General features: G+C 55.4%; 1 protein-coding gene and 1 long non-coding RNA gene across 7 annotated transcripts in view; one reads left to right on the forward strand and one right to left on the reverse strand.

Moving 5' to 3' along the window:
• RIPOR1 (RHO family interacting cell polarization regulator 1) overlaps positions 1–8,394 on the forward strand; it is a 25,545-nt gene extending 17,151 nt beyond the window's left edge. For 3 of the 4 annotated variants that reach the window (XM_051846938.2, XM_051846937.2, XM_051846936.2), the window contains exons 2-22: positions 609–735; positions 856–1,008; positions 1,114–1,192; positions 1,656–1,679; positions 1,772–1,825; positions 1,924–2,076; positions 2,176–2,239; positions 2,327–2,370; positions 2,449–2,574; positions 2,957–3,105; positions 3,183–3,312; positions 3,395–4,867; positions 5,011–5,132; positions 6,012–6,144; positions 6,373–6,508; positions 6,625–6,786; positions 7,027–7,185; positions 7,306–7,502; positions 7,596–7,679; positions 7,788–7,878; positions 7,983–8,394. In XM_051846938.2, coding sequence (XP_051702898.1) covers positions 632–735; positions 856–1,008; positions 1,114–1,192; positions 1,656–1,679; positions 1,772–1,825; positions 1,924–2,076; positions 2,176–2,239; positions 2,327–2,370; positions 2,449–2,574; positions 2,957–3,105; positions 3,183–3,312; positions 3,395–4,867; positions 5,011–5,132; positions 6,012–6,144; positions 6,373–6,508; positions 6,625–6,786; positions 7,027–7,185; positions 7,306–7,502; positions 7,596–7,679; positions 7,788–7,878; positions 7,983–8,080 — 3,735 coding nt within the window. In that variant the 5' untranslated portion in view covers positions 609–631 and the 3' untranslated portion in view covers positions 8,081–8,394. Of the gene's footprint in view, positions 1–608; positions 736–855; positions 1,009–1,113; positions 1,193–1,655; positions 1,680–1,771; positions 1,826–1,923; positions 2,077–2,175; positions 2,240–2,326; positions 2,371–2,448; positions 2,575–2,956; positions 3,106–3,182; positions 3,313–3,394; positions 4,868–5,010; positions 5,133–5,381; positions 5,973–6,011; positions 6,145–6,372; positions 6,509–6,624; positions 6,787–7,026; positions 7,186–7,305; positions 7,503–7,595; positions 7,680–7,787; positions 7,879–7,982 lie in introns of those variants that run through there. The other variant, XM_051846939.2, reaches the window with a different exon arrangement.
• LOC103348498 (uncharacterized) lies at positions 8,332–24,646 on the reverse strand. 3 transcript variants are annotated; one of them, XR_011384051.1, is made up of 4 exons: positions 23,702–24,646; positions 11,987–23,085; positions 11,173–11,214; positions 8,332–10,442 (listed from the first exon to the last, which is right to left on the reverse strand). It is a non-coding gene; the product is annotated as an uncharacterized lncRNA (long non-coding RNA). The 3 variants fall into 3 exon arrangements; XR_516872.4 differs by lacking the exon at positions 8,332–10,442 and having other exon boundaries at positions 11,082–11,214; positions 11,987–17,524; positions 17,904–23,085; XR_011384050.1 differs by lacking the exon at positions 8,332–10,442 and having other exon boundaries at positions 11,082–11,214.
• Between the last annotated feature and the right edge of the window lie 73 nt (positions 24,647–24,719).

A 24,719-nucleotide genomic window follows, 5' to 3' on the forward strand; every position in this document is an offset into this window, starting at 1 on the left:
CATTTTTCGACACTGCCCCCCTACTCTGGGAATCCCCCCGGCCGCCGGGCGGCAGGGAGGGCTCTGGCGTCCTAGGGCTGGGAGCCGGCAGGGAAGCAGCTCTCGCCGGCCAGGCCTGTCGGACAGCTCGGCAGGACTTAGAGCGTGCACCTGCCCCGCCCCGTGACCTCCCGCGGCCTCCCGGGGTGGGGGCACCCGAGCTCCTGGTGCCCCGGGGTTGGGGTGGCCGGGGGCAGGGCTGGGGAGCCGCCCCGCCCTCGGGTAAATAGGCGCTTCCGCACATTCTTTGCGCGCCCCGCCCCTTTCCTGCCCCTTCCCAGCTGGAGGAGGGTCCCGGAGCGCGCGACCCCCCTTCCTGCCCCGCGGCAGGCGGAGCCCGCACCTCGGCAGGAAGTGGGGGCCGAGCCGAGGCCACGCCGAGTCCCAGGCCGAGTCGCCCGCGGCAGCCCTGTCATTAGCCCTGGGGGCTGGAGTCCTGATGCCGGAGCCCACTGGGGCAGCTGTCCCTGGTGACCGAGGACTTGCTGCAGCCCTGGGACCGCGCCGCGGGGAGGGGGCCCCCGGGGGCTCGACTGGTGCTGGACACCTCCCCCCCACGCCGCCCCCAGGGAGCCCCGCGCGGACTCATTCCATGATGTCCCTGTCGGTGCGGCCGCAGCGCCGCCTGCTCAGCGCCCGGGTCAGTAGGAGCCAGTCCTTCGCCGGCGTCCTCGGCAGCCACGAACGGGGGCCCAGGTACGCGGCGGTGGAGGGGTTAAGAGGGTCACGTGAGGTGGGTGGGTCGGTCGGTAGTGGGGTGTAGTGAGCTTTGGGGGACTCCCGCTCGCCCCTTCCTGAGGGCAGCCTCTTGTTCAGGAGCTTCCAGGTCTTCAGCCCTCCGGGGCCCCCCCGGAAGCCCCCCGCGCTCTCTCGCGTGTCCAGGATGTTTTCTGTGGCTCACCCAGCTCCCAAGGTGCCGCAGCCCGAGCGGCTGGACCTGGTGTACGCGGCACTTAAGAGGGGCCTCACGTAAGCAGCTGCCTCTCACCCGCTGCCCCATCCCTCCCCAGCCCCACCCCTCTCCTGTCTGCCGGAGAGAGGTGAGTTCACTCCTGCCGGCACCCCTTTCCCCAGGGCCTACTTAGAAGTGCACCAGCAGGAGCAGGAGAAACTCCAGGGGCAGATAAGGGAGTCCAAGAGGAATTCGCGCCTGGTGAGTGACTGCACTTCAGGATGCTCCGTGCCCAGGGAGGGTCAGGTGAATCAGGGGTAGAAAAGGGGCTGTAAGGGAGGGCTGGGGGCAGCCCTGTCCCCAGCTTCTTCCCTGTGCACTTTCTGCTTGGAATCCAGTGCCTGCTTCAGGAACATCAAGAGGGGTAGATTGGACGGCACAGACAGGAGTACCAGTTGTAGTAGTTGGACTGAGGAGAGAGCTGGAGGAAGCAGCTTTTCTGCTGGCTGAATGGGGGAGTCCCTAGCGGAGGGAATCGTGTGCCAGGAGGCACAGAGCTGTCTCCCTCCCGGGCTGCAGAGAAGAGGGAGAGGTGGGACAGGGCTGCCAGCACTCCCCAGGGTGAGGCATGCAGGAAGGGGGTCAGTCCCTTCTGGGGAGACAAGAGCCCTCGCTGGAGTCCTCCCAGTCGCTCCTAAGTATCCCTTCTCACCTCCCCCTGCAGGGCTTCCTGTATGACTTGGACAAGGTGAGTGTACAGAATGGCATCAGAAGGGGTTGGCTCATGGGGAGGGGAAAAGGCCCCGGCCTCAGGCCCCTCCTGACACACCTCTCCCCCAGCAAGTCAAGTCCATCGAACGCTTCCTGCGGCGACTGGAGTTCCACGCCAGCAAGGTACATGTGCAGTGTGCCTGCAGAGTGGGGGGGGGCTCGCCAGGCTGGGGTTAGTGGTGGGTCTCAGTCCCCCACCGCCACTCTACCTACCCTCCCAGATTGACGAGCTCTATGAGGCGTACTGCGTCCAGCGGCGCCTCCGGGATGGTGCCTACAACATGGTCCGTGCCTACAGCACTGGGTCCCCGGGCAGCCGAGAGGCTCGGGACAGTCTGGCAGAGGCCTCCCGGGGCCATCGTGAGTACACAGAGGTGAGGGATGGGTGCCCGTGAGGCAGAAGCCCAGGGTGGGCAGGGCTGGTGAGAGGGGACTGGTTCCGGACCCCTCCTGTTTCCGCCCCTCCCTTTCAGAGCATGTGTGTGCTGGAGGGCGAGTTGGAGGCACAGCTGGGCGAGTTTCATCTCCGGATGAAAGGTACTGAGCCGAGGGGGTGCCGGGTGGGGAGGAGGGAGTGCGTTCAGGACCCACCAGCACAGCTCATCCACTTTCCCCTACTCCCAGGGCTCGCTGGCTTCGCCAGGCTGTGTGTGGGCGACCAGTACGAGGTATGAGGATGTGAAGGGAAGGGCTGGGGTGCCAGGGTCACGACACCAAGGGCTGCCTCATCACACTTGTTCCTCTAGATCTGCATGAAATACGGGCGTCAGCGCTGGAAACTCCGGGGCCGCATAGAGGGCAGTGGAAAGCAGGTGTGGGACAGCGAGGAAACCGTCTTTCTTCCTCTGCTCACGGAATTCCTGTCCATCAAGGTGATGTCTCTGCCCAGGTCCACAGGCCCCCCATGACCTTGAGAACTGTCTGTGACCCCTTCGTTGCTCCATGACCCTATGACTGTGTGACCTGAGGACCTTCATGACCTTGTGATTTCCTCACGACCTCCTGACCCTGTGACCTCCTCAATATCTTCTCACCCTCTGAATATTTGATCCCCAGAGTTCCTATGAGGCCATGACCTCTATGATGACCCCACCAGCTAGGACATCCGTGATCCCCATGCTCCCAGCTTGCTTGCTTCAGGCCCCCATGGCGCCATGACCCTGAGACTGTGATCCTGTGACCATTTCATAACCTCAGAATGCTCAGTCTCATGGCCTCCTATCTTCTGACCCCACTGTGCACTCTTGGCTGCAGGTGACAGAACTGAAGGGCCTGGCCAATCACGTGGTTGTAGGCAGCGTCTCCTGCGAGACCAAGGACCTGTTTGCTGCCCTGCCCCAGGTTGTGGCTGTGGACATCAATGACCTTGGCACCATCAAGCTCAGCCTGGAAGTCACATGGAGGTTGGTGGGGCTTCAGGGTTTCGGGGCAGGGCCTGGGGGGGGCTATGGCACCTGCTGATAGCCCCTTCCCTCCCCAGCCCCTTCGACAAGGATGACCAGCCCTCGGCTGCTTCTACTGTCAATAAGGCCTCCACAGTCACCAAGCGCTTCTCTACCTATAGCCAGAGCCCACCAGATACTCCCTCACTTCGGGAGCAGGCCTTCTATGTGAGTCACAGCCCTGACCCAGGCCTTCCCTCTCCCAGGGATGCTTGAGGGTGGCCCTAAAACGTCCTCTGCTTTCTCCCAGAACATGCTCCGGAGGCAGGAAGAGCTGGAGAATGGGACAGCATGGTCCCTGTCATCTGAATCCTCGGACGACTCATCCAGCCCCCAGCTCTCAGGCACTGCCCGCCACTCATCAGCCCCCAGGCCCCTGGTGCAGCAGCCCGAGCCCTTACCCATCCAGGTTGCCTTCCGAAGGCCTGAGACCCCCAGCTCTGGGCCCGTGGATGAGGAGAGAGCCATGGCCCCAGCTCTGGCCAATGGGCATGCCCCCTACAGCCGGACTCTGAGCCACATCAGTGAGGCCAGTGTGGACGCTGCCTTGGCTGAGGTTTCAGTAGAGGTTGTGGGGCCAGAAAGCCCAGCCCAGGGACCGAGCCTGCCTGTACACCGAGATCCCATCTGTGAGGAGCACCCCAGCCCTCCTCTTCCTGCCCCAGACCCCGGCCATTCTGCCACAAGCCCCACCCTCAGTGCTACAGGCCCTGCCTCCACACCTGCAGACGCTGCCCCATCTGCACACCTGGACTCAGTTTCCAAAGCCACAGACTCCAGCCCTTCTGACTTGCCAGGCCCTATCTGTGTCACTACAAGCTCCACCTCTAGTGCTGTAAGCCCTTCCCACAGTGCTGCAGGCCACACTCTCACTACTACAGGCTCCACCACTACAGGCCCTAGCCTGAATACTGCAAGCCCCACTCACAGTACTGTAAGCCCCGCCCATACCACTGCAAGCTCCACCTACACTACCACAAGCCCCACCCAGAACACCACTGTGTTAACTCTCACCACTGCGAATCCTAACCCCAACACTACGGGCCCAGTCCAGACCCCTGCAAGCCCTGCCCACTCTGTTACAAACCCCACGCAGAGCACCACTGTGTTAACTCCTACCACTACAAGCCCCACGCCCAGTGCTATGAGCCCAGTCCAGACCACCACAAGCCCCACCCAGAACACCACTGTGTTAACTCCCACCACTACAAGTCCCACCCTCAGTGCTATGGGCCCAGTTCAGACCACCACAAGCCCCGCCCTTATAACGTCAAGCCTTTCCACTTCTGCAGACCACACTACGCTCCCCAGCCCCTCTGCACCTGTGTGCCCCACCCTCTTAGGCACCCACCCCTTGCCCTGTAGCCAGCCCATCTCTACTCCCAGTATTCAGGCAGACTGCATAGCCCCTAGCACCTCCTACCCAAGCGCAGCCTGTTCTGGTTGGAAACCCCTCGTGAGCCCTGCCCCCAACGTCCCAGAGCCCATCTTGCAGAGCCCAAGCCCCCCTCCTTCACCCCAAACTCCTGCACTGCAGCATTCAGAACCTCGCCTGGTCTCAGCTGCCCAGGACCCAGTCCCAGGGGCAGCTGGAGGGGCTGGGGATAGGAGACTTGAGGAGGCCCTGGGGGCCCTCATGGCTGCCCTGGATGACTATCGTGGCCAGTTCCCTGAGCTACAGGGCCTGGAACAGGAGGTGACCCGGCTGGAGAGTCTGCTTATGGTGAGGAGGAAGGGGCGGGGCAGGGCCAGCGTGTGTGTGTGTGTGTGTGTGTGTGTGCGCGTGCGCACGCGTGGGCGGGTGGGGGTGGGGGAGACAGGAGGGCGGCCAGGCAGTGCAGCAGCTCTTCCTCTTCACAACCTCAGCAGAGACAAGGCCTGACTCGCAGCCGGGCCTCCAGTCTCAGTATCACTGTCGAGAACGCCCTGGAGAGCTTCAGCTTCCTCAATGACGACGAAGAGGAAGACAGTAATGGTCCTGGGGACAGGTGAGGGGCTGAGTGAGATCCGGGAGGGGTGGGCTGGGTGAGAGGGAGGAGAGAGAATGTGGTGGGGAGTGAACAGTGCCAGGTGAAAGGAGCTGGTGAACTGGGAACGAAGGCGAGGAGGGAGCAGGTGGGCTGGGGCCAGTGAGGGCACATAGGGTGGCCTTGCTGGCGGCTGTGCCTGTGTTCACTCCTCCTGTGTACCCCTAGTGTGTCCCTGATGCCCATGTCTCCAACCCCGTCTGTCCCCAGTGCTTCTGACCGCCCCTGTCCTCGCCTCCTCCGTGTCTGCCTCCCTCACCGGTCCCTGTCATCCTGTGACCCTCCAGCCCCTGCTCGTCCCCTTAGCCTTGGCTTGAACCAGCCTCCTGAAGGAAGTGTCTCTGTGCCTCCCTACACACATCGGCTCCCCCAGCACCGGTTCCCTTCGTCTCGACTCAGAATCTCTAGGAGGCCCTGGGCCTTAAGCGCTCAGTCCCGGAGTGGCTCTTATCAATTACCAGTTGAGAGTCGTACCCGGTCTCTCCTCCCTCTGCTGCTGCCCAGGTTGCGGCCCCATGCCCTCCGCCGCTTCCAACCCACATTTCGTAGACCGTCCCGCCTGCAGCCCTACTCCCACCCATCCCAGCCTCGGAAGCCCCGGTAGCCCCGGTGAGCCTAGTTGGAGGTGGCACAGGGCTGGCTGATCAGGAGACCCTGCTTCCACCTGCTGCTCCCAGCCCCTTCCTCCTCCTGGAAGTCCTCCGTGAACTTACCCATTGTCTGTTGTCTGTGCATGGTCTGTTACTCCATTCTGGGATAGGGAAACTTAATAAAAAATAAACATTGGTGACCAGATGGTAATGTGTGCTCCTGGGGCAATCGGCCCCCTTTTTCTCTTAGGCCCCCAGGCAGCCTGGAGGCTGGGGCTGAGGACAGCCTAGACTCACCTAGCGCCCGCCCCCTCAGCACAGGGTGCCCAGCCCTGGACACTGCCTTGGTCCAGCACCTGTATCACTGCAGTCGCCTCCTGCTGGTGAGACCAGTGGTATTCCCCATCCCCTTCCCCATAACCCCTTGCCCCAGGGACCCCTGTACCTCTGCCGAGTCCCACACCCCAATGTCCCAGGGCCCTGGCCTCTGGCTCTCAGTGGAGAGAAGACCTCCCACACTCAGGCTCACTTTGCCACCTCTCCCAATGCATGCCGGGGCTCCTCCAAACCTCAGGGTCTGAGGGACTTGGGTGCCACCCCTTGTTCTCCAGAAACTGGGCACGTTCGGGCCCCTGCGCTGCCAGGAGGCATGGGCCCTGGAGCGGCTGCTGCGGGAGGCCCGCGTGCTTGAGGCAGTGTGTGAGCTCAGCAGGCTGTGGGACGTCCCCGTCACGTCTGCCCAGGAAGGTACAGGCCCTTTGGGCTCGGGCTCAGGCACCTGCCCCAAGCCCCTTCACCCCACCTCCGTCGCCTGTCACCTCCCTGCCTGCTCTTGCTGATGGTTTCCCTGCACCCTCTCCTAGTGGTGCAGTTCTCCACCTCTCGACCTGGCTTCCTGACCTTCTGGGACCAGTGCACAGAGGGTCTCGGCCCCTTCATCTGCCCCGTGGAGCGGGTGCTCCTTGCCTTCTGCAGCCAGCACGGTGCCCGCCTCTCCCTGCGGCAGCCAGGTTTAGCTGAGGCTGGTAAGTGGGCTGCCTTCCTACCCTTTCCGTCTGTCCTCTCCTGGTTCCCCAGTGGTGGGGACCTCAGGGAAAGCCAGGTCAGGCCCCACCAACCCAGGAGCCGTGCACTGAGAAATAGTGAAGGCTCCTGCGTAACGGTTGGAGGAGCCTGATGGGTAGGGTGTGCGTGGGGCCCTGGGCCTGCGCCTGGGTTGGGAGCACTGCCCTCCCTCTAAAAGCCTGGGTCCATCCTTCCCACAGTGTGTGTGAAGTTCCTGGAGGACGCCCTGGGGCACAAGCTGCCCCGGAGGCCCCAGCCAGGCCCTGGCGAGCAGCTGACCATCTTCCAATTCTGGAGCTACGTCGAAACCTTGGACAGCCCCTCCATGGAGGCCTATGTGACCGAGACTGCTGAGGAAGGTAAGGCAGTGGCCCTGGTCAGAGCAGCCTTACCCTGTGGGTAGGTCTGAGGGTGTGGACGGGGACAAGGCCTCTTTGTCCTGCCACCTTGTCCCAACCCCCTCTCCTTCCTGCCTTCAGTGTTACTCGTGCGGAATCTGAACTCAGATGACCAGGCTGTTGTGCTGAAGGCCCTGAGGTTGGCACCTGAGGGGCGGCTGCGCAGGGATGGGCTTCGGGCCCTCAGCTCGCTGCTCGTTCATGGGAACAACAAGGTCATGGCTGCTGTCAGTACCCAGCTCCGGAGCCTGTCGCTGGGCCCTGCCTTCCGGAAGAGGGTGAGAGTTGGGTAGGGACCTTGAAAGGGCGGGGGCTCGGGCCCCAGGCTGCCAGAGGCAGGCTAAGTCTCTCTCTTCCCCTTGCTTTGTCAGGCCCTCCTGTGCTTCCTGGACCAGCTGGAGGATGAGGATGAACAGACCCGAGTGGCTGGCTGCCTGGCCCTCGGCTGCATCAAGGTGCCCCTGCCAAGCCAGCCGCACTTTCTCTGCGCTCCCAGCACCTCTACCCCCAGACCCCTCCTGCCTCCTCCTCTAGGCCCACCTTGTTGCTCTCTCCCCTAACAGGCTCCTGAGGGCATCGAGCCCTTGGTGTTCCTGTGCCAGACAGACACAGCAGCCGTGAGGGAAGCTGCCCGGCAGAGCCTGCAGCAGTGCGGTAAGATAGGGGATCGGGTGCGGTGGACTCGGGCGTGCTGGCCGACGGGGAGGAGCAGGGGCTGGGGCCGGGGCCGCTCCTCAGCCCATCCGCACACATCACAGGGGAAGAAGGTCAGTCTGCCCATCGACGGCTGGAGGAGTCACTGGATGCCCTGCCCCGCATCTTTGGACCTGGCAGCATGGCCAGCACAGCATTCTAAACTCCGTCCACCGGCTCCCAGGGCCCCTTCCCCTACTTTCAGGGCTTACCAGGCACTGGCAGGGAGGGTGAGGGCTGGCTCGATACCCCTCCCCCACAGATTCCTATCAATGTAAAGTCTAATATATTCTTCTGTTGCCCCTGGGGTTGGTAGAGTCGGTGCCTGCAGTCAAGTGCCTCCCAGCCTCAGCATGGCACGTCCCAGCCACAGACAGTGTCCGGGGCCTGGCACCCTGCCCCTGCCCCGCCACATCCCATGGTTTTGTATTTTATTTACAGAGTTTTACAGAAAATAAACAGATTGCCTTTCCTACATGGCTTGGTACACTCTCACACTCTGCTCCGCCCTCCCCTAGCTGGGGCTCTCGTGGACACCGCTGTGTTCACGCTCCAGCTGTGGCAACAGCACATGCATTTGCCCTGGAAATCCGGGTGGTACAAAGTCCAGGGACTGGGACTGGGCTTGGGGAAGTGGGGGTGGGGTGAGTCAGTCTGCAGACTGGGCCCAGGGTGCAGCTGAACCATAGAGCTGGCCCAGAGAAGCCCCACAGGGCATGTCCTGGGAATGGTCCTGGCAAGGGGTTAAAGCAGTCAGAAAGACTGCATGGTGTAGCTGAGCTTGTGGCCACCAGGGGGCAGAAGAACCACATCAGCGGATGCCAGGCTCTTGGTCCTCCTCTTAGCCCAGGCAGCTTCCTACTCAAAGCTGGGTAGGTCCTCCCAGAGGGGAAGAATTGAGGCCTGGAGGCCAGAGACCCAGGGCCACCCTGTGACCCAAGACAGCAAGCCCCTTCCTTCCTCCATCTGCCTCTTTCTCTAATAACAAACTTGCTGCCACCTGTGGCTCCCCAGGGCAGGCAGAGCCCTGCTGCTCAGGAAGCAGGGCTCCCAGGAGAGGGCCACCTGCCGCAGAGCGGCCAGGCACATGAATGTGTTAACTCCTCTGTGTGAGCACCGGAGGGTGGAGTGCAACTGCAGAATGGCAGGCCTGCTCTGCAGATGCCCCGCCCACAGCCCCCCCTTCCCTTCTCCCCAAGCTTCATTACCCAGGGGCAAGGGAGCCAGTGCTCGGTGCTCCGGCAGCGCCGCCGCGGCTCACTGAGCCCACTCTGGTAGCCTGTGCCTGTGGTGTGGCGCAGCACCGTGACGGCACATGCACTGTGCTGGGGATGTGAGTGCCTGCTCTCTGGAAGAGCCAATGAGTGCCGAACAACAGTCCGCCAGGCCTCGGCGAGGATGTGTGTGTTTGTGGGTGACCCAGATCCCCAGGGAGCCCTGCCCCCCAGCGTTTTGAAGAGGCTGTGTACCAAGGGGTTTGGCTGGGGCCTCAACCACCTGCTGGGGAAGCCTCGCTGAGCAGAAGGGAAAAAAAAAAAAAAACGGCAACAGGAAGGCGCACAGGAAACACCTGCTTGTGGATGCAGGTGGCTCACTCCAGGCCGGTGGGGGTGGGGGTGGGGGTGAGCAGACAGCCTTCAGCACACTGGCACAGCTCTGTGTGTCCTCTGTAACTATGAACGGTGGCCCTGGCAGGAGGGTGCAGCTCATGGGGCAGAGAAGACAAACAAGTGAGACCAACCAACCCCCAAAACTGCCCACAGCTTGGGCCTGTCCCATCGGGCTCTGCAGGAGGGTTGCAATCACAGACCCACCCTTGGGGGCCTCTCGGACCAGAGGCCCCACAAGAGGCCCACTGGGAGGACGGGACTATCCACTTGCATCAGGAGGGTAGCCTATGGGGCCAGCACTGTGGTGTAGCAGGTGAAGCTGCCGCCTGCAGTGCTGGCTCCCATGGGGGCACCAGTTCGAGTCCTGGCTGCTCCACTTCCCATCCAGCTCTCTGCTATGGCCTAGGAAAGCAGTAGAAGATGGCCTGAGTCCTTGGGCCTCTGCACTCCCGTGGGAGACCCGGAACAAGCTCCTGGCTCCTGGCTTTGGATCAGCTCAGCTCTGGCTGTTGCGACCATTTGGGGAGTAAACCAGCAAATTGAAGACCCCCCCCCTTTCAAATAAATTAATTAATATAAAAAAAAAGTAGCCTGTGTGGTGGGGAAAGAGGAAGTAAACAGGGGCAGCTGACCAGGTCGTGGGAAAGTGCAGATGGAGTGACCAGGCCAGCATGAGCTCACAGCTCAGTCCGCAGGAGAGGGCAGGGCCTGGGCAAGAAATGGGAGGGAAATGTCCATCTCAGCTGGGGGTGGGGGGGTGGGAGTGTCAGCTGGGGCTGTCCTGAAAATCCTTGCTCTCTAACAACGGGGAGGGTCAGAACCCCTAACTCTGTAGTCTTCAGTGAGGGTCTTGAGGCCGGAGACAAGTAGTCAGCTTCAAGCAAGGGTGGGTGTGACGACCAGGGTGGGCAGGAGCTAGAATTAAGGTGAATTGAGCACAGCTAGTGAAAAAACTGTCAAGGCCAGGTCAAAAGGGCACAGGCCCTCAGGCCTCGCCCACTGAGCCCACCTGGCTCCGTGCAGCATGGATCAAGCACATGATAGCCACTCGACTCCTTCCCACCAGTGACTGGCAGGCTGATGGCCTCCTAGGCCCAGCCCCAGGTCTGTGAGATGGCGCAGGGAGGGGATTACCCTTGTCCTCCCATGTCTGCCCACCCTGACCCTCTTCACCTCACAGGTGCTACCCAAAGGTCTTCAGAGATCTCCCCGCCTCCTTGCCTGATGTCAGGCAGCTCCGGGGAGGCGTTCAGTTCTGCTGTCCTGACTCAGGAGATGGGGGGGAGGGGAGTGGAGGGGACCTGCTGCCCCAGGTGATGATGGGAAGTTGATGACACCATCAGGAGTCAGAAGTGTCAGGGCAGTGAAAGCTTACATCCATCTGCCTGTGCCAGCCTCTGCGAGAGGACAGAGGGAAGTAGCCCTCCAAGGCCTGTGACACAATGACAAGTGCCCTGCTAATTAAGTCCATCAAGGCCACAGCCATGCCGTGGCCATATCTAAACTCAGCCCAAAGGACACTGAAATACGCGCGCTGCAAAAAAGGGGCCAGGCTGAGGTGGTCCAGGACATGATTTATTGCGGGGATGCCCACTGGAGCTACTTCCCACTCCCCTCCTTTCCTCTTGCCCTCTTCCAAGCTTACCTCTCCTCCTGTCTCCCACTTCTCTTCCTCGTGGACTCAGAGCTGCAGAGAACCAAAAATAGAAGAAGAAAGAAAAGAGGCATGTTTGTGAAGGCAAAGGAGCAGATGGGTTGGCACGTGGGACGAGGGCTGCTGCTTTGTGTCGCCCACAGAGCGGGGGTGCCTTCCTTGTGTGTCTCTGTGCCTGGCGTGTGGGTACAATTTGCTGAACCCCAGGCGTATGACATGCTCCCTCCTTTCCCTCCCTCCCAGAGAGCCCTGGAATATTCCACCCAGGTTATCCATCCCCCACAGACAGAAGGCTCTTGGCTTGGCTGCCAGGCGTGGCTTTTCTGGGACTGGGTGATACTGGAGGATGTGCTTGGGAAGGACTCCAGTGCCACATTTAAACTGCTAAGGAGGCACAATCTATCCTTTAGGAAATAGAACCATTACTGGGGACAGGCACTGTGGTGCAGCAGGCACAGGAGGCCATCACCTGTGGCACACTGGGGCACAACAGGTTAAGCCATAGCTTGGGAGGCCCGCATTCCATATCAGAGTGCTGGTTCAAGTCATGGTGGATTGCCAATACACCTGGGAAGGCAGCAGATGATGGCCCAAGTAGTTTGGTTCTTGCCACTCACATAGTTCCTGGTTCCTAGCCTGTGCCCGGCCCAGTCCTGGCTGTTGCGGGCATTTGGGAAGTGATTCTCTCTCTCTTTCTCTTTCTGTCATTCTGCCTTTCAAATAAATAAACAAACAAATCTTTACAAGTAAAAAACCATCACTGGGGCCAGCACTGTGGTGTAGTGGGTAAAGCAGTGCCGCATACCATATGACGCAGGTTCGAGTCCTGGCTGCTCCTCTTCCGATCCAGCCCTCTGCCATGGCCTGGGAAAGCAGTAGAGGATGGCCCAAGTTCTTGGGCCTCTGCACCCATGTGGGAGACTTGGAAGAAGCTCCAGGTTCCTGGTTTCAGATGGATTCAGCTCTGGCTGTTGTGGCCATTTGGGGAGTGAACGAGTGGACAGGAGACCACTCTGTCTCTCTCGGTGCCTCTGCCTCTGTAACTCCACCTTTCAAATAAATAAATAAATCATAAACAACAACAACAACAACAACAAACCGTCACCGACCTGCAAGAAAGCACCTCTGGTTTCAGAGGGTTGCAACGAGGTGATGGCCATCAGTCCGAGTTTGATGTCAAGAGTCAAGTCTCACTTGTCTTCAAAATACACCCAGGGCACATGGACAGTCAGTGCTGGCACAGAGCAGCTGTCACTCCACAGGGCTCCACTCAAGGCCCTTCCCTTTCTCTCTCTCTCTAAAGTTTTATTTATGTATTTGAAAGGCAGAGTTACAGAGAGGCAGAGGCAGAGAGAGAGTGTGTGTTTTCCATCTGCTGGTCCACTTCTCAAATGGCTGCAATGGCCAGAGCTGGGCCAGGCCAAAACCAGGAGCCAGGAGACTCTTCCAGGCCTCCCCCATGGGTGCAAGAGCCCAAGGACTTGGGCCATCTTCTACTGCTTTCCCAGGCCATGGCAGAGAGCTGGCACTGCAGGTGGTGGCTTTACCTGCTATGCCACAGCAGTCTGCCACCCACACCTCCCACCCCCGCCCCTTGAAACACACTCCCTGGGCCACCTCATCCACCCCCTGGCTTCCCTGTGCTGCTGGGGCTGTATGTCAGTCATTTGCACGGCCCTCACCTCACTTGGCATCCCACATCTAACCGCAGCTGACTAGACACTTCTTGTGAAGGTCTGGAGCATTTCAAACTCAACATGCTCAAAATCAAACTCAACATCTTCAAATATTTACCTCCAGGGCTCCTGGGGTCACTCACTCCTCAGATACCCAAGCCACACAACGGGTCTTGTCCTTGACTCTTTGCTGTCCCTTCTTCCTAGCCATCAGAATCCCCTAACTAAACGTCCTAAATATTCCTAACCTCTGCCTACTTGTCTCTCTCTTTTTCCCCTTCGCTTTATTTAGAAGGCAGAGAGACAGACAGAGTCTTCCATCTGCTGATTCACTCCCCGAGTGCCCATAACAGCCAGGCGTGGGCCTGTGCCCACCTCTCAATATGGACCTCCCTCATGCATAGCAGGGTCCCAAGTTCTTAAGCAATCATCTGCTGCCTTCTAGGGTGCACACTAATTTTTTTTTTAAAGATATATTTATTTGTCTGAAAGGCAGAACTACAGAGAGAGTGTGAGAAACAGATCTTCCATCTGCTGGTTCACTCCCCAAATGGCTGCAACTGCCAGTGCTGGGCCAGGCCAAAGCCAGGAACCTACAACTCCATCTGAGTCTCTCATGGCAGGGGCCCAAACATTTCGGCCGTCTTCTGCTGCTGTCTCAGGCCATTAGCAGGGAGCTGGATCAGAAATGAGGCAGTTGGAGGGCCAGCATTGTGGGATATTAGGTAAAGGCACCGTCTGTGATGCCGGCATTCTATATGGGCACAGATTTGTGTCCTGGCTGCTCCACTTCTGACCCACTCTGCTAATGGCCTGGGAAAGCACAGAGACTGGGCTGAAACTCCCAGTTTCAACCTGGCCATTATGGCCAACTGGGGAGTGAGCCAGTGGATGGAAGATCTTTCTGTCTTCCCCTCTCTGACTCTCAAATAAATAAATAAATAAATAAAAGAAATGGAGCCGCTGCGACTCAAACCAGCGCTCATATGGGATGCCAGCATTGCAGGTGGTGGCCTAACCCACTGTGCCACAATGCCGGGCCCTAAGGGTACACATTAGCAGAAAGCTGGATCAGAAATGGAGGAACTGGGACTTGAACCAGCCACTCCAACATAGGAAGCAGGTGGCCCACCTGGCATCTTAACTGCTGCACTAAATGCCCACCCCTGCCTACTTCTCTTTAGGCCCACTGGCCTGACTCAGTTTCAAGAGTCGTTAACCTCTCACCTAGACACTAAAACTGCCCCCTCGCAGGCTCTCTGCTTCTAGTCCTGCCCCTCTTCCACTCGTTCTCCACGATGCAGTCAGAGTGATTTCTAGAACACAAGCCTACCACTGCAGGCTCCTTTTCTGTGTCTTAGTAAAACGCCCAGCCTGCTCCCCCTGGCTCACTTTGAATCTATTCTCTCCAGTGTCATTTCTGCGACTGAACTTCCGGGATCACTTGCTGGGCTCATTTATTCCTGGAGCTGGGACAGCACCCTCTGCGGTGCACCAGCCCCACCCCTCTGTCACCCTGATCTTGTCTGCTCACCGATAGACTTTGGCCTAAACATTACAAATTTCTTTAGGAAGTTGGGCCTCTACTCACTTCTGTGACAGGAGACTGCACCTGCCCTAGTAGAACCACAGCAACACCCTGTTGCAATCACTTAGTTGTCTGTACCCTTATCTGTAAGTTTGAGTATTGGCTGACTAGTCTACCTGCCTGAACATCTGGAGAAGACAATGGGTGACTTCCCTGTGTGGAACTTGCTCCGAATTGTTTTCTTTTTAAAAAACAGCTTTATTGAGATTTAGTCTACATACCATGGGATTTAATTATTTGAAGTGCGTAACTCAATGCCTTTTTGTACATTTCCAGAATATATAACCATCACCATAGTTTCAGAATATTTTCATCAACCCAAAATGAAACCATCCACCCCCTTAGCCCTCAGCCATCACCCTGGGCCCCTGCTTTCTCCCCCTTCCCCCACTCTAAAAAGCCACAAATCTACCTTCTGTCTCTACAGAGTTGCCTACTCTGAACAGTTCTCTTTTTTTCCTCAATTTTTATTTATTTATGTGAGAGCTAGACACAGAAGCAGAAAACGCTCCCATCCGCTGGTTTACTCCCCAAATGTCTGTAATGGCTGGGGCTGGGCCAGGTTGGACTCAAAGCCAGGAACTCAGTCTAAGTCTCCCACATGGGTGGCAGGGACCCAACTACTTGAGCCATCACCACTACCTCCCAGGGTCCACACTGGCTGGAAGCTGGAATAGGGAGCCAGAGCCAGGAATCAAACCAGGCACTCAAAAACCGGATGTGGAGCCTCTTAATCACTAGGTCAAATGCCACCCCCTCCCCAACTTTTCCAGGTGGAAGTACTCTGGAGTCAATACAGGAGAGGCCTGGAAGCACAAAGCACTTCCCCTAAGTCCTCCATGGGGCAGAGCTCTTCAGACGGAACACAGCCTGAGCGGGGACAAGGGGAGGGAGGTTAGAATACTGGAGCAGAAAGAACTCACAGGGGCCTGAGGGGGCCATTAGACCCGAGCGTGAATAGGTAAGCAGGGGGCTTGGTCATAGTGGGGGTGGGGGAGGATGGGCGTGGTGCCCTGCGGAATGTCGGAATGGCGGAATGGCGAAGGAGTTTGGAATTTACCCCCAGGATACTGGGGAGCATCCAGGGGTCTTGAAGCAGAGGAATTTGGTGATGACATCTGTGCTTTGGGCAGATCACTTTGGCAGGTGTGTGGAGGGAGGAGGCAGGAGGTAGTGCAGTCAGCAGCTCTTGTCAAGAAAAACAATAGTGACTTGGGCCAGAGCTGGGCAGTGGGAAGGAGAGGAAGTTAGAGTGGACAGACGTTCCAAAGGCAGAATGGACAGGGTTGGTGATTGATAGGACAGAGCAGGTGAGAGAATGAAGCCAGGGCTGCTGGCCTGGGTGATGGATGGTGGTATCATTCGTGAAGAGGAGAGACCTAAAGAGGCAGGTTGAGAAGTGAGTGGTGAGGGTGGCCTGGGAGCTATCCAAGAGGACGTGTCCAGAAAGAAGCTGGTTATATAGGTCTGGAGCAGGGAGAGACAGGTTGGGGAAGGCAGCAGAGTCTGAGTCATCCTTGCTATACTACGAAGCTTCCACGACTACTGTGATGTCCAGAGGCTGCTCTGCTCCTCTCACACCTGTATTCTCCATCTTTGCACTTGCCTTGTCATCCTTGACTTACCTGCTAATGCTCAGGAAGTTTAGTATGGTTTCTCCACACTAGTAAAAGATAAAATATAAGTCACTCAAGGGCTACGGGTATCATCTATCTCCAGCGTCACCCAGCATTGAGCATAAACCAGCATCCTTAGCAGACATTCAGAACATGCTTATAGATTAGTGAGTCATCACCTCACATGCATGGCTGTTGGTATAGAGGTTAAGATGCCAGCACATCATATCAGAGTGCTTGAGTTCAAGTCCTGGCTCTGCTTCTGAGTCCAGCTTCCTGCTATCAAATACATGTGGGAGACCTGGAATTCTGGGCTCCTGGCTTCCTCTTGGCCCAGCCCTGGCTGTTGCAGGCATTTGAGAAGTGAACCAAGGGATGGATGATCTTTATCTGCCTTTCAAATAAGTAAACATTTAAAAACATCTAATTCAGAAAAAAAATAAGTTATCTTAAAAACCTTTGTCCTCTTTGCATCAAAGCCTTTCCTTTGGGTGAAGGCAAGAGTGTCCACCTTGTTTAGCAACTGAAATCTTTCTTCCTGCTAAGCCAATTATAACCACATACAGCTGGGAGAAGCAGGAGCGGTCAGGGAGCAGGGAGGCCCACAGCTCACACGGTAGACCTCCCTGCCCCTTCCAAGGCAGCCTGGGAACCCCAGCATCACCTCCAGAGGATTCCTATAGAAATGGAAATATATCTGACAGATGGAGGAGCTCCAGCTGCCAAAGCAGAGCAGGGAGAGGGTGGGGCCAGAAGACCTGAGCCCTCAGGTCAAGTTCCTGGATGTCCCTGAGCATTCTTGAATTTAGAATTTAGGTCAGAACTGTGCCTGGCTCATCCAACAGAGCTGTGAGCATTACTTGAAAAAGTAGACATGTACAGCTGAGACAGATGATTCAAGGATCGATGCAGGGGAGAGCACAGCAACAAAACTAACCAACTTCCTTCCCCAGTGTGAGATGGAGGTCTAAGGAAAGTCCTTTACATTTCTGAGGGCAGTCATTTGAGATGAGGTAAAAAAATAAACATGGCTCCCACATGGGTTTGAAGAAAGCCGACTTTAATAAGGGAAAAAATCCCTGTGGTCTGGCAAGTCCTTAAAATGTTAGGAGAAACTGGCTGGCCCTGGCGGGTGATGCCGGCAGTGAGTGAAAGCTTTCCAAATGTCCGTGAGGTTTCGCATCGCTGCTCCGCCCAGTCCAGTGCTGTGGGATGATTTGCTGCCAAACACTCTAGTGCACTTTTACGTCCTTGATCATGGTTCTTCACCTTACACACCTGTGCCTCACTTGCTAATGCCTTTGTTGTTGTTGTTGTTAATGCCTTTTTAATCCTTTAGAGTCAACTAAAATAATATACTCTTGGAGAATGACTTGCTCCTTTATCTGTGAGCTCTTGTCTGTCTGTTACAACAATTATCACTTTACTGCTTTGGTTGTTTTTAACCAACTTTAAAAGTTAACCTTTGAGGGCCGGCGCCGCGGCTCACTAGGCTAATCCTCCGCCTAGCGGCGCCGGCACACCGGGTTCTAGTCCCGGTCGGGGCGCCGGATTCTGTCCCGGTTGCCCCTCTTCCAAGCCAGCCCTCTGCTGTGGCCAGGGAGTGCAGTGGAGGATGGCCCAGGTGCTTGGGCCCTGCACCCCATGGGAGACCAGGAAAAGCACCTGGCTCCTGGTTCCTGCCATCGGATCAGCGCGGTGCGCCGGCCGCAGCGCGCCGGCCGCGGCAGCCATTGGAGGGTGAACCAACGGCAAAGGAAGACCTTTCTCTCTGTCTCTCTCTCTCTCACTGTCCACTCTGCCTGTCAAAAATAAAAAAAAAAAAAAAAAAAAAAAGTTAACCTTTGAGTTCAAAGGGAGGAAACACATCTCTGGATGTCCAGTGCCCAGTACAGAGAACTGCACACAGTAGGCACTCAGTGTCTGCTAAACGGAATCACAAGTCACACATGTCCTCAGTAGGTACAGCAGGCGTATTCATGTGTAACTTCGGGCCCTTCTCCAAAGTGGGCAGGAACAAAAAGATAAAAATTTTTAAAAGCGATCACGTCTGTCCGAAGGCAGGAGTTGGGAATGTGGCTAGGTAACAGAAGCACAAAAATAAAGAAGGAATAATAATAGTTTACATTTTTTGTATGAATTGTTGGTGGCTAGAACTATTCCAAAAGCTTTCCAGGCATTTTCTTGTTTAATCCTCACTACTGTGTCAAGAACAATTATCATCTCATCTTACAGAGGAGAAACCTCTAGTTGGATTGTTACTAATTCACCTGAGATCACACAGCTAATAGGAAGCCAAGACAAGATCTGAAACCAGGACAATCTGGCTCCAGCCACCGGAGGATGATATGAAACATTGAGTTATATAACTAATGCCTCTTAATCTAATTAACTGTTCATCAAAAGCCTTCTAGTAACTTGGCTTCCCAGGATGCTCTCCTATAGGGAAACAACATGCTTTGTGCCAGCATGAGGACACTGGTCCACTTGCCAGTTAATAAAGTGGCACTCTGCTTCTCCGTTAAGCTCCTGTGCACCTGGCAACCTCCTGAGGAAGGAATTCACTCTCAGGGTATACACCCCGCTGAGTTTCTGGTTGTACCTGTGAAGTTGCAGGCTGGATCCTGATGTGGTGACTCTACTGCCATGTGTTGAGCCAGACAACCTCCTGCTAACACCCTGAACATTCCTGTGGACCATAAACCCAAGAGCCAGTTGTGGGAAGAACCCTTGCTCATATCCTCAAAAATGAGGGGGTATTCTTGTAATCTTTCTGTCTTGCACAACAACCTTGCCAACACTAAACCTATGCATATTTTTAGCTTGTTCCACCTCTTGGGATAATGATCTAAAACTACCCTTTATAAATCACAGAGCAGGGCCCCCAGTTCTCATGGGTGGGACCGTCTGGGTTACTACTCCAGGGAACAAACCTGCCGTTATTTTTAACAGTCCAGGCTTATGCAGACTCTCATCAGGTTACAATTCCCTCTCAGCTGGTCTCTTTCCAGCTTGAAACATCCTACCCTGCTGGCTTGGCTTTCCACTCCTTGGCTCTTGGAGCTGATTCCATGAAGTAGGACACATCACGATTTCTACCAAGAGAAGAAAATACTCCCTTTTGTTCCTCCTAGTGATTCTCAGCTCTTTCTCAGCCCTGTGTCACAGCAGCACAGGATCCTTGTCTTGGGAAAATGGGCTCGGAGGCCACTTGGACTCCATTCCTAGCTTCTAACGGGTACCTCGGAGGTCATTTGTTGTACATATACTTGAGGTCTTTTCTCCCTAAACACACTACCTTATACAGGGGTACTTCAAAAAGATCATGAAAAAATGAAATTTAAAAGTACTTGTTTACTTTAGTGTAAAAACTTTTTAAATAAAGAGATCTATTTATTTGAAAGAGTTACAGAGTGACAGAGTGAGAGACAGAATTCACTCCCCAAGTGGTTATAACAGCTGGGGCTGGGCCAGGCCTAAGTCAGGAGCTTCCTTCTGGCCTCCCACACGGGGGCAGGGGTCCAAAGACTTGGACCATCTCTGCCTCTTTCCCAGGCACATTAGCAGGGAGCTGGATTGGAAACAGAGCAGCCAGGATTCGAACTAGTGTACATATGGGATGCCAGCATCACAAGCAGCGGCTTAACCCATTTTGCTACAATGCTGGCCACCTGTAAAAACTTTTATCAAGGGGCCTGCACTGTGGCATAGTGGGTAAAGCCACTGCCTGCAGTGCCAGCATCCCATATGGGTGCTCATTGGAGTCCTGGCTGCTCCACTTCCAATCCAGCTCTCTGCTATGGCCTGGGCCCCTGCACATGCCTGGGAGATCCGAAAGAAGCTCCTGGCTCCCATCTTAGGATCGGCGCAGCTCTGGCCATTGTTGCCAACTGGAGAGTGAACAGCGGATAGAGGACTTCTCCCTCTCTCTGCCTCTCGTTCTCTCTCCGTGTAACTCTTTCAAATCAATAAATAAATCTTTTAAAAAATTTTATCAAAATACATGGAAAATTCATATTATGAAAAAACTATTCATGGACTTCAAAACTTTTTTGGTACCCAAGTAAATGCACACTTTAAATTCTGTGAACTATTTGAAGTCCCCTCATATTTGTCCAGACTACAGCTTTTAAAAATGTTCTTGTAGTTTATTTATTTTTTAAAGATGTATTTATTTACTTGAAAAAGTTACAGTGACAGAGGGAGAGACAGAGAGAATCCGTCGATTCATTCCCCAGATGGCCACAATGGCCAGGGCTGGGCCAGGCCAAAGCTAGGAGTTTCATCTGTGTTTCTCACGTGGATTGCAGGGGCCCAAGGATTTGGGCCATCTTCCCCTGCTTTTCCCAGGCCAGTAGCAGGGAGGTGAATAGGAAGTAGACTAGTGCCTGTATGGGATGCCAGTGACTCAGGTGGCGGCTTTGTCTGCTGTGCCACATGCCAGTCCCATAGTTTATCTTAAGCTAAAAAAAAAAGATGATCTGAGGTAAAGACTTAGGAGGAAGTGAATTAATTAGATTATTAAAGGTACTAGGAAGAAAAAGAAGTTAAGGATTTAAATGTAAGTCAGCTTTGTTGTTTCCAGTATCTAAGGTCCTAAGTATACCAGCAGCTATTTGAGGTGATGGTGTAAAATGCAACTATTCAGAGGCAGGTGCAGGGCCCAAGCACTTGGGCCATCCTCCACTGCCCTCCCGGGCCACAGCAGAGAGCTGGACTGGAAGAGGGGCAACCGGGACAGAATCCGGCACCCCAACCGGGACTAGAACCCGGTGTGCCGGCGCCGCAGGTGGAGGATTAGCCCATTGAGCCGCGGTGCCGGCCCACCAGGCTTAACTTTAAAATCCTGATCACACTCTTCAAATGGCCACCCAGTGCCACCAAGGAGGTATCACTGATTATTTGTTTTCTCACTTCCCTGCATTTGCATCTATCTTTACCTTCACATATGGGTATATACATATATCTGTATATGTATATATATTTTAAAGATTTATTTGAAAGACAGAGTGACAGAGAGAAGAATAGAAAGAGATCTTCCACATTTTGGTTCACTCCCCAAATGGCTGCAATGCCAGAGTTAATCTGGGTTGAAGCCAGTCTCCCATATGAGTGGCAGGTGCCAAGCATTTGGGCCATCTTCTGCTGCTTTCCCAGTTGCAATAGCAGGGAGCTGGATTGGAAACACAGCAACCACGACTCAAACCGCACTCCAATATGGGATGCCAGTGTTGCAGGCAGGGCTTACCCTCATTACCCATATTATTACTGGAAGCATCCTCCATCTCCTTACATCCTCCCGTGGATCTCACTCCCAGCCAGGTCAAACAAGTCATCTCTCCCCTGTATCACCGGTCTTCCATTTCCACCATGTTGCTCTCAATGGTGAATAAACAGGTTCCGAACTTTTTTTTTTTTTTCCCTAATTTGAGAGAGAGAGAGATCTTCCATCTGCTGGCTCAATCCCCAGATGGCCTCAACTGCCAATGCTGGGCCAGTCTGAAGCCAGGAGCCAGGAGATTCTTCCAGGTCTCCTAGGTGCAGCAGCCCAAGCACTTGAGTCATCTTCTACTGCTTTCCTAGGCCAACAGCAGGGAGCTGGATCAGAAGTGGAGAAGCCAGGACTTGAGTCAGTGCCTATGGGATACTTGCGTCACAGGCGGTGGCTTTAACAGCTCCTCCCCAGTGCCAGCCCCCACTCATCTTTAACATAATTAAATTTTTTTTTTATTTGAGAGGCAGAGACAGCACCTCTCATCCCCAAATGCCCTCCTCAATGGATGGGACTATATTGGATTGGAGTCAGAAACCAAGAACTCAATCTATGTCTCTCATGTGAGTGGCAGGAATCCAACCACTGCTGTCTCCCAGGGTCTACAGTGGAAAGAAGCTGGAGTTAGGAGCCAGAGCCAGGAACTGAATCCAGGCATTGTGAGAGAGAGAGACAGAGAGAAAGGTCTTCCTTTGCCGTTGTTGGTTCACCCTCCAATGGCCGCCGTGAACAGCGCGCTGCGGCCAGTGCACCGCGCTGATCCAGAGCCAGGAGCCAGGTGCTTCTCCTGGTCTCCCATGTGGGTGCAGGGCCCAAGCACTTGGGCCATCCTCCACTGCACTCCTGGGCCACAGCAGAGAGCTGGACTGGAAGAGGGGCAACCGGGACAGAATCCGGCACCCCGACCGGGACTAGAACCCAGGATGCCTGCACCGCAGGCAGAGGATTAGCCTATTGAGCTGTGGCGCGGGCCATGGGAATCTTAACCACAGGCTATACATCCACTTCCATCATCTTATTTAAAATATCTCCTGCCTTGACCACACATCTTCCTAGGCGTATTCCTAAATTTCTCTGCTCCCTTGGCAGCCAAACTGTTCTCAAGCTGCCACATATGATGTCTCTATTTCCTTACTCTCACATGCTTCAACCCATTCTGACAGGTCTACACCCCTGATTCACCCACACGAATCAAGCCAGTGTCACCAATGACATTCTCCAGTTACTTCTAGTTGATCGATCCAATAGTCATGTCTCCTGCTCCAATTTACCGTATCTTTCAGCAGCACTAGACTTCCATTATCCTGTCTCTAAATGTTATAAACAGCCTACACATGTGGTTTAATTAACTCATGAAGTTTAAAAACACCTGATTCACTTGCTGATTTACTTGTCAACATCTAAAAATCTATAGATTTTAGGGGCTGGTGTTGTGGCATTTCAGCTAAAGCTATAGCCCGTGATGTTGGCTTTCCATATAGGCGCAGGTTTGTATCCCTGCAACTCCATTTTTTTTTTTTAAAAGATTTATTTATTTATTTATTTTAAAGGCAGAGTTACACAGAGGAGAGAAGGAAAGGCAGAGAGAGGTCAGTCTTCCATCTGCTGGTTCACTCTCCAAGTGGCTGCAATGACCGGAACTGCGCGGATTTGAAGCCAGGGACCAGGAGCTTCTTCCGGGTCTCCCATGTGGGTGCAGGGGCCCAAGGACTTGGGCCATCTTCTACTGCTTTCCCAGGCCACAGCAGAGAGCTGGATCGGAAGTGGAGCAGGTGGCAGTTTTACCCACTAGGCTACAGCGCCCCTCCCCCTTTTCTTTAAAGATGTATTTAATTATTTGAAAGGCAGAGTTAGAGATGCAGAGGCAGAGAGAGAGAGAGATAGGTTCCATTAATTCCTCAAATAGCCTCAATGATCAGATCTAGGCTGATCCGAACTCAGGAGCCAGGAGCTTCTTCCAGGTCTCCCACAAGGGGTGCAAGGGCCCAAGAACTTGGACCATCTTCTGCTTTCCCAGGCGCATTAGTAGAGAGGCAGAGAGTTGAATCAGAAGAGGAGAAGCAGGGACTGGAACCTGCACCCATATAGGATGCAGACACTGCGGACCCACCATGCCACAGCGCTAGCCCCAGCCACTCCACTTCTGACCCTGCTCTCTACTGATGGCCTGGGAAAAGCAGATGATCCACGTGTTTGGGCCCCTGCCACCCACGTAGGAGACCCAGATAAAGCTCCTGACTTTCGCCTGTCCCAGTGCTGACCAAGGCAGCCACTTGAGTAGTGTACCAGGGATGGAAGAACTCGATCTCTCTTTGACCCTCAAATCAATCAATCTTAAAAACAAAACAAACAAACAAAAAAAACCAACCTCTGGGGATTTTATATTTTAAAAATCCAGGTTCTATTTCTTCCAGGAAAGAAACAAAATTATCTGTTAAAACTGGGCCAGCATTATCGCAATAGAACAGTTGGATGGAGAAGAAATTGCTCCCCAGGCGCTGAGTAAGGGCGTTGGGAATACAGTCCTGAGTCATATTCCATTAAGTACCAAAAGGCGCTCCTCCCGGATCCACGAGAACATCTTGCTGTCAGCCCTCTGTCAACTTTCCCGCAAGTTGGGGAGGGTCCACAGGCGCCTCCCGGGGAGGGGGAGAGACTGAAGGATCCCGCCCATAGGGAACAGCTCTAGGGCAAAGACGAGACATGCACTCAAATACAGAATTACATGGCGTCAAAGAGAGAATCCTTTAAGGCAAAAGAAGACTGCTGTGGTCGTGAAAAAGCGTCAAGTCTGGTCTTCTGCAGTCTCTCCGGGCAGAAGCGGCTTGGGGAACCCAAGAGCTGGCCTTCTCCCTCTTCTAGGGCAGAGATCGCCACAAGCCGCCATGCAAGGACAGCCCTTCTCGCCGTCGCTCTTGGGCGCTGGACTGTGTCCGAAGAGCTAGGAGAGCGCCGGGCCTCAGCGGGCCTTACTCCGTGGCGGGCCGCTGAGCTATGCTCGGAGGGCGGGTCGGGCCCGCTTTGGGTGGAGACTGGGCGGGGCCGGGCCCAGAGGCCGCCTCGGCCCCACGGCCTGGTCCCGCGCGCGCTTCCTCAGGCCGCCCCCACTGTCCCAACCCTTAAGAGCGCGAGGGACCGAGGCAGCGGCTTGAAAACCAGGTCAAGCAAGCCGGGACCCGGGACCGCCCAGAGGCAGCGGCCTCCGCCCAGGAAGCCCCACCCAGCCGAAGCTCGAGCGCCCGGGCGCTCGCAAAGCCCACGCGCGACCGGGCGAGGGCGCGGAAGGGCGCGTGCGGCGTTACGACACGACTCGCGGCGCGTCCCGTGACGCCATCGCGCCCGCTTTTAAAAGTTGGCGCCCGGGGCCGCCTCCCATGCTGCCCTGC

This window comes from Oryctolagus cuniculus, chromosome 18 (genome assembly GCF_964237555.1).
Source record: "Oryctolagus cuniculus chromosome 18, mOryCun1.1, whole genome shotgun sequence".
Lineage (NCBI taxonomy): Eukaryota > Metazoa > Chordata > Mammalia > Lagomorpha > Leporidae > Oryctolagus > Oryctolagus cuniculus.